General features: G+C 42.2%; 1 protein-coding gene across 1 annotated transcript; it reads left to right on the top strand.

The window, feature by feature from the left end:
• Positions 1-738: 738 nt before the first annotated feature.
• On the top strand, positions 739-11,726 carry LOC137534726 (oocyte zinc finger protein XlCOF6-like). The gene is made up of 3 exons (XM_068256344.1): positions 739-829; positions 1,959-2,991; positions 7,030-11,726. Exons 2-3 carry the CDS (start codon positions 2,049-2,051, stop codon positions 8,466-8,468), a joined length of 2,382 nt encoding a protein of 793 aa, XP_068112445.1. The 5' UTR covers positions 739-829; positions 1,959-2,048; the 3' UTR covers positions 8,469-11,726.
• Positions 11,727-13,433: the final 1,707 nt, after the last annotated feature.

Here is a 13,433-nt window from a genome sequence, read left to right as displayed (position 1 = left end):
TTGAAAATTACGCTTACGGTATTTTCAATTACGATTTTAATGGCAATTACGCTACCGTAATTTCGCATCGTAATCGCAAATTTCGCATGCGTAATTATAGTAATGCGAAATTACGAAAATTTCGGCTCAATTCTAGTTATGCGGCTCTTGAGGCGCCGTTTTTATTCGATAGTAATAGAACGAAAACTGTGCATGCATAAGAATCATTGCTAGCAGGAAGAGAACCGCAATGATTCATATGAATCATTGCTAGCAGGCAGATAACTGGCAATGATTCATATGAATCATTGCTTGCAGGCAGAGAACTGGCAATGATTCATATGAATCATTGCTAGCAGGCAGAGAACTGTCAGTGCAGTGCAGTGAATATTAATTAGCCATGTGGCTAGGCAAAATAGCGGACTCTCCCTTCCTCCTCTCCTGCACACAAAAAAACACTAAAACAACATTACTGAGCATGTGCAAACAGTCTAGCGCAGCTAAAACCACCTATAACGCACAGCATGCTGCACTTTTATTGAACGTGTAGCATTTACACTGTAACGCAATGTGGGCAACAAGATGGTTGGATAAAAGGTGAATGAAGAATATCAACAGTTCTAATAATGAACACACGATGGCGTACCTTCTAATAAAAAGAAAAAAAAAGGCATTGCAGTTTCCAGAATGAACACAGGGTGGCGCACAGCAACAAGAAGTGATGTAGTACAGCGACAGGACGTATAGTGGGCAGAAGCAGAGAGGAGACATTGCTTGAACTGGCAGCAAATACGGTAACAATAGCAATAAATCCTAATCAGAGATGGACGAGGAGATGCAAATATTCCAGGTTTGTATGCAAATTGAATTCCGTTTGGAATTTGCGCAGATAAATGAGGGAGCTGCAGCGTTTGTTTGACTGAAATCCAAGCTGCATGTAAACCTGTGAGCGACATTAGCATGTGAGGACATTCTGTATTCCTCTGATAAGTGCTGTTAGTGTGTGACTCCTAATGCACATTAAAACAACAATGCCTTTTGGGCACAGCAGAGGTCAGCCTGTAGGATGAGAGTGCAGGTAGACAATGGTGACTGTATGATAGGTGGGTTATGTGAGTTATGGCTGTTAGGAATGAGTAGTGTAGGTAGACAATGGTGACTGTGTGATAGGTGAGTTATGTGCTAGGCAGAGCAGAGGGGAGGTTAGTGTTTGGTAGAGGAGAGGTTAGTGTTAGGCAGAGGAGAGGGGGAGGTTATGGTTGGGCAGAGGAGATGAGGAGGTTAGTAGTAGGCAGAGATCAGGTTAGTGTAAGCCAGAGGAGAGGTTAGTGTTGGGCAGAGGATTGGGAAGGTTTGTGTTAGGCAGAAGAGAGGTTAGAGTGAGGGAGAGGGGAGGGTAGAGTTATGCAGAGTAGAGGGAGAGGTTAGTGTTGGGCAGGGGAGATGAGGAGGTTAGTGATAGGCAGATATGAGGTTAGTGTTAGGCAGACGATTGGCGAAGGTTGGTGTGAGGCAGAGGAGAGGAGAGGTTAGTGGTAGGCAGAGTAGAGGGCAGTTTAGTGTTAGGCAGAGGAGAGGGGAATTTAGTGTTAGGCAGAGGAGAGGGGAATTTAGTGTTAGGCAGAGGAGAGGGGAGGTTAGCGTTAGGCAGAGGATTGGGGAAGTTAATGTTAGGCAGAGGAGAGGTTAGTGTTAGGCAGAGGAGAGGGTATGGTAGTGTTAGGCAGAAGAGAGCGGAGGTTAGTGTAGGCAGAGAGGAGGGGTGGTTAGAGTTAGACAGAGAGGAGGGAAGGTTAGCGTTAGGCAGAGAGGAGGAGAGGTTAGTGTTAGGCAGAGGGGAGGGGAGGTTAGTGTGCGGGACAGGAGAGGAACAGTATATTCTACCTGATACATGGAACCTTAAATCTTAGTGTTACTTAATTACTTAAATCTTATAGGTTTATTTTATTTTCTTTCTTTTTTTTATTTCATTGGTTTAGATTGAAGAACTATTGTAATGAAAGCAAATGTTATAAAGGAAAAAGGATTCTAATGTAATGGATAATTAACAATCTGTATAGGAGAGTAAAATGATGAAGACGATTAAAGAGGAAGTAGAGGATAATGTGGGGAGTGCTCAACTACATTCAGAGGAAGCAGAAATGATGCATACAATTAAAAAAGAAGAGATGGGTGTGAGGGGTGATCGGTGTTCTACAGAGGAAGAAGAAAGGATCAGTTCTCCTAAAAAGGATGAATATGAGACCAATGTGAGGTGTCATCATCAGTCAACAGAGGAATGTGAAATGACAAGGACAGTTAAAGAGGAAGAAGACACGTATGTAAGGGATGATCATCAATCTTCAGAGGAGGGCAAATCGATGGGTAAAATTAAAGAAGAAGAAGAGCCATATGTAATCATTAACGGGCGAGCAAAAGAGGAGGGTGAAATGATTGGGACCATTAGAGAGGAAGAAGAAACATATTTGAGGGGTGGCCAATCTTCTATGGAGGAGGGTGACATGATGGGGACTATAAAAGGGGGAGAAGAAACTAATGTGAGGAGTGATCAGAAGTCTAAGGAGGAGGGTGACATAATGAGGACCGTTAAAGAGGAAGAAGAAGAGACCTTTATGGGAGGTGATCAGCAATCTCAAAAGGAAGATGAAATAAAGAGCACAATTAAAGAGGAAGACGAGGAGACTTATGTGAGGGGGTATCATCAGCTAAAGGTGGATGGTGACATAATGAGGAAAATTAAAGAGGAAGAAGAAGAGACGGAAGTGAGGAGTGATCAGCAGTCTGTGAAGGAGGGGGAATTAATAAGGCCAATTAAAGAGGAAGCAACAGATGTGAGGAGTGATCAGCAGTTTTTAGAGGAGGGTGACATGATGAGGGTAATTAAAGAGGAAGAGGAAGCAATGTATGTCAGTAGTGATCAGCAGTTTATGAAGGAGGATGACATGATGGGGAAAACTGAAGAGGAAGAAGAGACGCATATCAGGAGTGATGATGAGCAGTCTACGGAGAAAGGTAAAATTTGAAGGTCAATTACAGATAAACAATCTTTATATTATTACAAGTGAATGAGAGTCAGGATCTAATTTTCTGAGGCAATCTTGAAAATAACTGGCAATAACAGGAGTGTGCCATTTTTTTCTATAAACATCATGGCTGAAGAGGACATCTTAGGCTGGCATATACAGATACTGGCCCATATTCATTTATGTTTTCTTTAGTTTGCACAGGGGAGGTGTTCACATCTTATCAATGAAATTTCCTTTTAACTCCCCAACAACCAAGAAAATACTCAAACTAAACGTTTTATTACTTTTTACCTATTTTTTAGTATTTTTCCAATTTTCAGGGGTTGAAACTTTATTTTGGAGATAACATGAAACATTATCTCCCAGGAGAAAACAAAGGAGAAAGGTTAATGGAATAAGGGCCTCAATGTGAAAGCAGGGTTGGTTCTAGATTTTTTTCTGCCTGAGGCAAACTTGTGAGGATGTTGCCCCAGTATAGGTAGCCAGAATAGTTGCCCCAGTATAGGTAGCTAGTATAGTAGCCCCAGTATAGAATAGTTGCCCCAGTATAGGTAGCCAATAGCGTTGCCCCAGTATAGGTAGCTAGTATAGTTGCCCCAGTATTGATAGCCAGAGTATAGGTAGCCAGCATAGTTGCCCCAGTATAGGTAGCTAGTATAGTTGCCCCAGTACAGAATAGTTGCCCCAGTATAGGTAGCTAGTATAGTTGCCCCAGTATTGATAGCCAGAGTATAGGTAGCCAGAATAGTTGCCCCAGTATAGGTAGCTAGTATAGTTGCCCCAATATAGGTAGCCAGAGTAAAGGTATCCAGAATAATTGCCCCAGTATAGGTAGCTAGTATAGTTGCCCCAATATAGGTAGTCAATTTGCACCAAATGTTATAGCTGCAGTGCGACCAGAAGAAAAACACCCTCAGTATAGCTAGGTAGCCCGGTATAGTTGCCCCTAGTATAGGTAGTCAGTATAGTTGTTTCAGTATAGGTAGCCAGAGTATAGGTAGCCAGTATAGTTGCCCCAGTATGTGTAGCTAGTATAGTTGCCCCAGTATAGGTAGTCAGTATAGTTGTACCAGTATATGTAGCTAGTATAGTTGCCCCAGTATATGTAGCTAGAATAGTTGCTCCCAGTATAGCAACCCAGTGTAGTTACTGCAGTGAAAAGCTTGGCGTCTTTTTTCTCCAAGGAGATAGGGGAGACGGGCCAGGTGCAGAAAGTGGAGTGATGCAGGGTCTTTGGGACAGATTAGTGGGCAAGATACTGCAGGTAAATATAACTTTTCATTACAGCAACGCTGCAGGATTTTGCATTTTAGGATGTACAGACTAACCAGCAAGCTCATGGTGACCCAGAACTCATTGGAGAGTGTGTGAGGGGCTACAATGATCCTAAAAGCCCCCTTACTAAAATGCTAAGAAAAACAAAAGTTTGCTTTCTTAAAACAGAAAGAATTTGCGATAATTCAGGTTGGAGTGAGCTTGAGATGTCTCCCAGGGCATCACTGCTGAATATATGCAAATTAACCATTGTTACCCTTAGAAGCTAAACACACCTCCAGAACCGCTGGAATGCAATGATGTGTCAACTTGTTAATTTGTACAGAGCCACAATAATCCAACATGCATACAGACTGTTTCGGATAGTTTGATCCTCATCAGTGCATGGCATGGATTAATTTGGCTCTATGGAGTAGGGCTTGTAACACACAGAGGTTTGCATATATTCAGCAGTGATGCACTGGGAGACATTTCAAGTTCACTGCAACCTGAATTATCGCAAATTCTTTCTGTTTTAAGAAAGCAAACTTTTGTATTTTAGGTTGGAGATCCTCTTCAAAGTATGCAGTGTTCTTTGGGAAATGGTTGGTTTCACTGCTATAGAAACCGGTTTTGCATGTATGAGAATGTCATGGTATCCCCCTTATTATCCATTAGAACATTACCTACTATATGTCCTTCCCCCATGGGATGGGAATTATGTACACATCCATGGTCATCTCCTTTCCTCAATATAACATCAAGTTCCCCCAATAAAAGATAAGATACTGTACACCATATGAAAGGCCCATCTCCATTCCTCAGTATAACATCATAGCACCAACAAATGAGGAGGAGATACTGTACACCATATGAAAGGTCCATCTCCATTCCTCAGTATAACATCATAGCACCAACAAATGAGGAGGAGATACTGTACACCATATGAAAGGCCCATCTCCATTCCTCAGTATAACATCATAGCACCAATAAATGAGGAGGAGATACTGTACACCATATGAAAGGCCCATCTCCATTCCTCAGTATAACATCATAGTACCAACAAATGAGGAGGGGATACTGTACACCAGTGTTTCTCAACATTTTATTGGTATGTACCCCTTTTAAAGCCCAGTACTTTCCAAGTACCCCCTGGCATAGTAAACATTATCACAAGTACCCCTTGACAAATATATATTTAATTGTAGTACTTGATAATTGGTTCTAAACTATTTCCAAGCATTTACTATTGCTTTTAATCAGCTAAAATACTAATTTGGTGTTGTTTAAATAAGATTTATCATTTTCTAACACTCTAAAGTTGTTATTCTCGGTTAAGTATATGAAGCCCGAGTACCCCCTGGAACCATCAGAAATACCCCCTGGGGTACGCGTACCACACGTTGAGAACCTAGGCTGTACACCATATGAAAGGTCCATCTCCATTCCTCAGTATAACATCATAGTACCAACAAATGAGGAGGAGATACTGTACACCATATGAAAGGCCCATCTCCATTCCTCAGTATAACATCATAGTACCAACAAATGAGCTGGAGATACTGTACACCATATGAAAGGCCCATCTCCATTCCTCAGTATAACATCATAGTACCAACAAATGAGGAGGAGATACTGTACACCATATGAAAGGCCCATCTCCATTCCTCAGTATAACATCATAGTACTAACAAATGAGGAGGAGATACTGTACACCATATGAAAGGCCCGTCTCCATTCCTCAGTATAACATCATAGCACCAACAAATGTGGAGGAGATACTGTACATCATATGAAAGGTCCATCTCCATTCCTCAGTATAACATCATAGTACCAACAAATGAGGAGGAGATACTGTACACCATATGAAAGGCCCATCTCCATTCCTCAGTATAACATCATAGTAGCAACAAATGAGGAGGAGATACTGTACACCATATAAGAGGCCCATCTCCATTCCTCAGTATAGCATCATAGTACCAACAAATGAGGAGGAGATACTGTACACCATATGAAAGGCCCATCTCCATTCCTCAGTATAACATCATAGTACCAACAAATGAGGAGGAGATACTGTACACCATATAAGAGGCCCATCTCCATTCCTCAGTATAGCATCATAGTACCAACAAATGAGGAGGAGATACTGTACACCATATGAAAGGCCCATCTCCATTCCTCAGTATAACATCATAGTACCAACAAATGAGGAGGAGATACTGTACACCATATGAAAGGTCCATCTCCATTCCTCAGTATAACATCATAGTGCCAACAAATGAGGAGGAAATATTGTACACCATAGGAAAGGCCCATCTCCATTCCTCAGTATAACATCATAGATAGTACCAAAAATGAGGAGGATATATTGTACACCATATGAAAGATCCATCTCCATTCCTCAGTATAGCACCAACAAATGAGGAGGAAATGCTGTACACCATACAAAAGGTCCATCTCCATTCTTCAGTATAATATCATAGTACTAATAAATGAGGAGGAGATACTGTATACCATATGAAAGGCCCATTTCCATTCCTCAGTATAACATCATAGTACCAACAAATGAGGAGGAGATACTGTACACCATATGAAAGGCCCATCTCCATTCCTCAGTATAACATCATAGTACCAACCAATGAGGAGGAGATACTGCACATCATATAAAAGGTTAATCTCCATTCTATGGTAGAAAGAAAACAACAGCCATGATTCCAGACTGCTAAAAAGCAAAAGGAATAATTATCATATATTTTGTCATTCTCACTAGATGGACATTATACCAAGAATGCCTCAGAGGAACATCTTATCTCCCCTCCAAATCATAATGCAGAAGATGATGGCTTTAAACAAAATATCCCAGAAAGAAACACATTGATGTGTGGGACAACAGGATCATCTGCTCTCCCTCGAAGCTCTTCTGCCCAACATCTGGAACCTCACACAGCCAACAGCTTATTCCCATGTCTGAAGTGTGAGAAACATTTTAAAACAAAATCACAGCTCACTGAGCACCTGCGAGTTCACACTGAGAAGATCTTTCCTTGCTCAGATTGTAAGAAAGTGTTCAAAACAAAGTTTCAGCTTGTTCAGCACCAAATTACCCACACTGGGGAAAAACCCTTTTCCTGTTCTGAGTGTGGGAAATGTTTTCCACGAAAAGCAAACCTCAAGGAACACTTGAAAATTCACTCTAGCGAAAAGCCATTTTCCTGTTCAGAGTGTGGGAAATGTTTCACTGTGAAGGGTAGCTTGTCGCAACACCAGAAAATTCACACAGGTGAACGTCCGTTTTCATGTTCAGAATGCGATAAATGTTATATTTACATGAGAGACCTTCTTAAACACCAGAGAAGTCACTCAGGAGAACGTCCTTTTTCTTGTTCAGCGTGTGGAAAAAGGTTTTTCTTTAAGGGAAGCCTTGAAAGACACCAGAAAAATCACACAGGTGAACGTACGTATGCCTGTACGCAGTGTGGGAAATGTTTCACTCAAAAGGTAGTCCTCCTTACGCATCAGAGAATTCACACAGGTGAGCGTCCTTTTTCTTGTTCAGAGTGTGGGAAATGTTTTACACAAAAGGGACACTTTCTTGCTCACCAGAAAAGACACACAGGCGAGATACTTTTTTCATGTTCTGAGTGTGGGAGGGGTTTTGTTCGGAAAACAGATCTTGTGAGACACCAGAAAAGTCACACAGGCGAGCGTCCTTTTCCATGTTCAGAGTGCGGGAAATGTTTTCCAGAGAGAGGAGAGCTTCTGGCACACCAGAAATATCACACAGGTGTGCAGCCTTTTACTTGTTCAGAGTGCGGGAAATGCTTTGTTCGGAAAGTAGACCTTATTAGACACCAGAGAATTCACACTGGGGAACGTCCCTTTACATGTTCTGAGTGCGGGAAATGTTTCATAGAGAAAGCACACCTTCTTAGACATCAGAGAATTCACACAGGAGAGCGCCCTTTTCCATGTTCAGACTGTGGCAAAGGCTTTGTTACAAAAGAAGACCTTCGAGCACACCAGAGATTTCACACAGATTTGTATCTTTTTCCATGTTCAGAGTGTGGGAAATGCTTTTCTCGGAAATCAGTTCTTCTTAGACACGAGAGAAGACACACAGGAGACCGTCCGTTTTCATGTTCAGAGTGCAGCAAGTGTTTCACAAGAGAAGAATATCTTACTTTACATCAAAAAATACACACTGCCTGAGGACATATAAACTTTTTATAGTATGAAGTTTTCTATCACAAAAGTCGTGCATGATAAATAGGTATCTAAAACAGCTCCAGGAAAGTTATATTTCAGCAATGAGGGAGGCTTAAGTGTGGTCCTCTTTCCTTTTGAGTATTCCAAACATAAAAGACAGAAAGGCACTGCAATAGTGTGATACTGTATAGCTGGGGCATAAATAACTTCATCAGTGCCCCCAGTTGTTAGAATGACACCCAGCGCTCCTTCACCATATACTAAATAAAGCCTCTCACCACAAGTCATGGCTGACCCAGCACAGACCAGCAAGTAACGCTCTGCAGATACCATCAGCGTGTTCCTCCAAAACCGAGAATCCTAAGACTCAAATATGGCCAACATAGTGTAAAACCGCTTTTTATTTTAAAAAAAAATTAAAAGGTAGTGCACTGATTTTTCTGTATCTTACTACAGAGCGCCCTGTTATTATCCCCTATATTTTATACTTTAAGTGACACACGCACTTAAAAGACAGGAGCGATCCAGGAAAAACAAACGGAACAACTGTACATCCATAAGGGCATAGAGTAGAGGAGTGCACACTAAGGTTGCTTGTTTTAAGCATTAACCCATTGCTTACCTCCCTTAACTGAACCTCAGACTTTGGATCTTATCAACTAAAAGCGTAATATTGTAGCCAAATATTATTGTACAAACTATTGTGGTAGCAATAAAAAAACTCATAATTCTTTTAAAGAGGAGCTGTTAGGTATAAGGTCTCAGAGAAAATAAACACATATATATCAGTAGCTAAATATAGGCTGTACTTACATTACATATGCATTTTACTGTCCACGTTTGGATTTCACAGAATTTTTATATAGTATATGCAGAGATCGATGCTCCTGACAGCTCATGGCAGGTTCCATGATTGTCTGTCTCCTATGAAGCCAAATGTGTCGTCATGTCCTGCCTGCTTCCTGATCACAGAAAAGCTCCTACTGAATAACACAGTGTGCAGTGAATATTAATTAGCCATGTGGCTAGGAACAATAGCGGACTCCTGCAGTGTACTCTGCCCGGAGATTTATAAGTGCTATGCGCTGGACTGATTACAAGCTGCTGAAACTCGATCCTGTAGTTTCATTAGCAGCCGAGGGGAGGGCCCCAGAATGCTTTGCAGTATGATATGCGGCTTGCGTCCTGCTTGGGTCTAACAGCTTTGCTGATAAGCACACATCAAAGGTAAGAGAGATTTTTATCTTCAGTAATGCCTTTTTGGCTTCTTTCTAAACTGTTTAACACAGGAGAATAGAGGTTTAAATTAGCTTCTGCAGCCTGACAGTTACTCTTTAAAGTAAACCTGATAGATACTCAGAGGAAAATTTCAGATACTTACCACTGCAGGGAGCGCTCCTGTACAAGAACGAGCATTGCCTGCACTGCACAGGGCCTTGTTGATGGGGGGCCTAGCTCTGGTGGAGGAGTACCAGGGAAGCTTCTGGATTATCCTGAGGCTTCCTTCTACCAGGACCATTACTACAACGCACTGGGCCCCACTGAAAAACAGCATAGTATGGATACAGAGGTGCCAAAAGGATAAAAGAATCTAAAAGGTTTAAAACATGAGGAGGCAGTGGTGGACTTACCTCCTCCAAGCAGACACAAAAATTGCCAATGTGTTTGTGAAATACAACAAGTTTGTTTACATACTCCGGGGGACAATGCAACACGTTTTTCAGGTTTGATCCCGCTTCATCAGGCAATAACAACGGAGCAATAGCATATGTGGTCAGTAGAAGAGATATTTCCTTCTAAAAACAGATACCTAAGGAGAGGGAAGGCTTTGGGTCCTATAGATCATTCCCGTTCCTCTCCTCATCCCCTCATTCCCCACAGGTTCCTCCATTCAAACCCCCTGCCTCGGTAGGATTCAGAAGTCTTCAGGAGCCCGATTGCTCCGGAAGACGGGCAGCTTCATACTGCGTATGTGCGAGTGCGCGAGAGAGGCCACTCACATGTGTGCAGTATGAAGTGGCCCGTCTTTCGGAGCCCAAGTGCTCCTGAAGGCTGGGTGCACACATAACAGAAACACTAGCGTTGCGTAAAACGCTGCGTTTTATGTAGCAATGTTAGTCAATGGGACGTAGAAAAAGATGCAGAGCACTGCGTTTTACAGTACGTGTTTTGCAAACGCTGGTTTTGTTGCATATTATGCTTCTGGCTGCCAAAACGCACATAATGAAAGTCTATGGTGATGAATATGCATGCTTTTTTATGCGCTTTTTGGTTTTTACATTTTGATGTTGTATTTCCGCTTCCTCTTTACTTCCTAGTTATTCTGGATAAAGGGCAGGTAAAAAGCGCAATCAAAATGCATATAATTCACAAATGCGTTTTCAATTTGCGGACTGCAAATGCAACAAAAAAGCAAACAAATGCAGTAAAATTGCACCTGCGATTCGCAAATGTGAAACGCAAAAAGCAATAAAAATGCAATTAAAAAATGCAAAAGCACCCCCATAAAACACACCTTTTTCAGCCGAAGACTTCCAAAGCCCACCCACAGATGAAGAGAGCACCAAGGGATTGGTCGGAGACTGCTAACAAAGAAGCCAGCGCAGGAACAACAAGGCGAGGAGAGGAGCGGGAAGGCTCTATAGCAGTGGTCTTCAAACTAAGGCCTGGGGGCCGAATGCGGCCCCCTAAGGCATTTTCACTGGCCCCCAAACACAAAATGTATAACATAGATGCGGCCTGATGCACCGTTATACATCGGCGGCCCACATATAGAATAGCAGTACTGGCACCACCCATCCACATACTGTAGAAGCCAGTGAGCAGTCATTCACTGGCTATCAATCCCATTCTGCATCAGGTGACACTGCTGTCCAACTGGACATCACCTGGGTATGCTTCACTGTCTGGTGAACAAAGACATTCTTCGAGCGCCACATGACGGAATGACTGATGCTGGGAGTTCTCCTCCAGACATGACTGGGGGAAATCAATACCTAGACTCAATGTAATGTTTTCAACATCATTATATGTATATTCCGGCCCCCAGCAGTCTGAAGTATGTTGGCCTGGCCCTTGACTGAAAACGTTTGGGGACCCCTGCTCTATAGGACCCAGAGCCTTCCCTCTCTCCAGAATCCCTTCAAGCACATGTAGTATTGACTAAACTACTACTGTAAGGATTTGGTGTAATGGATGGGCAGATATTCAAATGATTTATTGTTAATATTCATACCGAATGTATTAAACTGTCAAAAAGTTTTTTGTGTGTATGAATTTATTGTGCTGAGTAATGAATACACAGCTGCATTACTGCACAAGGCCTTTAGAGAGCACTTTTCTCCCACAATCATTCTTCATAGATAATGCATTATAAATATATGTGTATAGTGCAGTCATCTTCTGTAGCACTGGACAGAGTACAATATAGGCAATACAGTATAATCTCATTATATTAAACTCCAAGGGACCAGGAAAAGTTTATTACTATATTAGAAGTTTACTAAATCAGAAATTGTCCTAGAAATGGCCCAGCATGTCCTGGTACATTCTCTGCTGCAAAGGAGCAACTCTGTCCTCCAACTGGAGGTACAGTACAAGCACTTGCACATTTGGTGGACTACAAGGTTAAGTATACCTAAGGGCTGCATAGCCAGGCTGGACATAATGCTGGAACAGTATCCAGGGATCCATAATAATTACAGCCGTCACTGAATAGAGGCAGCCATTCGCTTCCTATGAATGGCTCTGATACCTCCGCAGCCAGGATTTGCAGCACTTGTCCTGCAAAAATGTTTGCTCAGTCATGAAGCCTCTCTTCAAAATTCACCCAATCATGATAAGCCACTCGCATCTGAAATCCTAGTGGCTCTGATACTTCCATGGGCAGGACTTAGCACTCTCCTCTCCACTCTCCTTAGTTTTGCAGTGAGTAGGCCAACTTTGATCTGCACTACAAGCGAAAGTAGCCTGTACTGCGCTCCACACGCTACTAGGAGTGTCATCGCTAGTAAGGGAAGAGATACCCAGGAGTGCATACAATTCCGTGGGAGAACTATGATGATACTTTTATTGTGGATTGCAAAGTGGAAGTGGTAACACTTCATTCTCTTTTGTTTATGTTCACATTATTCCTAATTTTTCCCAGGCTGCTTATTTGTACGGTACTGTATATCCAGCACCGGTGCCATTGTTTTTGTCTTGCAAATGTTATTAGGCATCAGCTCACTTGCAACCAGCATGAAGAGAGCAGCAGACCATAGGTTTAACACTGACATACTGTATGATGCATGCGCCGCGCACTGTTTACTATATCCAGAGTCAACATCACTTAGGGGCCAAAAAGCATGTTTACCATCACAGAAGTTTTATTATATTCGGGTTTACTATACGAGACGTTGCTCCCATAGACTCATAATGGAGATTGGCCAGGACCTGGAGAGGTAGTTTACTCTACCTGAATGTTTACTATACCAGAGTTTATTACTCGTATAACGAGATTATACTATAGTGGGTAGCGATACATTAAGGTATGGGTCACACAGGTGTTTGATCTTGATCTCTGTGTTATTGGCAGGAAGTGTAGGGATGGGCAGAGAGGGGCAGCATCAGAGGAGTTGGAGGAGCAGTGAATGAGGTGAGCAGAAAGGTTTGGACAGCTGCCAGTCTGGTAATAGCCAAGACACACATGGAGGAAGATGATGTTGTAGTCACAATGGGATATAACAAAGACATACACCAGCATTTTAGAAGGGGAAGATTATTGATTAGAGATGGCCCGCCCTGGAGAACTTATGGATATGAATGGCTGAACATCGCAATTTTGTATTTGCGGCAAGCCACATTGACTTTAATGATCTTTAAAGAGCAGCCATCATTACTTACCCAATCTATAACAAGTGCAGCGACAACAGCGCCAGCTTTGGGGAAGGAGACCCTGTAATGGAGGAATGGAGGGTAGAATGTAGT

The sequence above is a fragment of the Hyperolius riggenbachi genome, chromosome 10 (assembly GCF_040937935.1).
Source record: "Hyperolius riggenbachi isolate aHypRig1 chromosome 10, aHypRig1.pri, whole genome shotgun sequence".
In the NCBI taxonomy this organism is placed as follows: domain Eukaryota; kingdom Metazoa; phylum Chordata; class Amphibia; order Anura; family Hyperoliidae; genus Hyperolius; species Hyperolius riggenbachi.
Note: the sequence above shows the minus strand (reverse complement) of the source record. Positions and strands in the feature narration are given on the sequence as shown.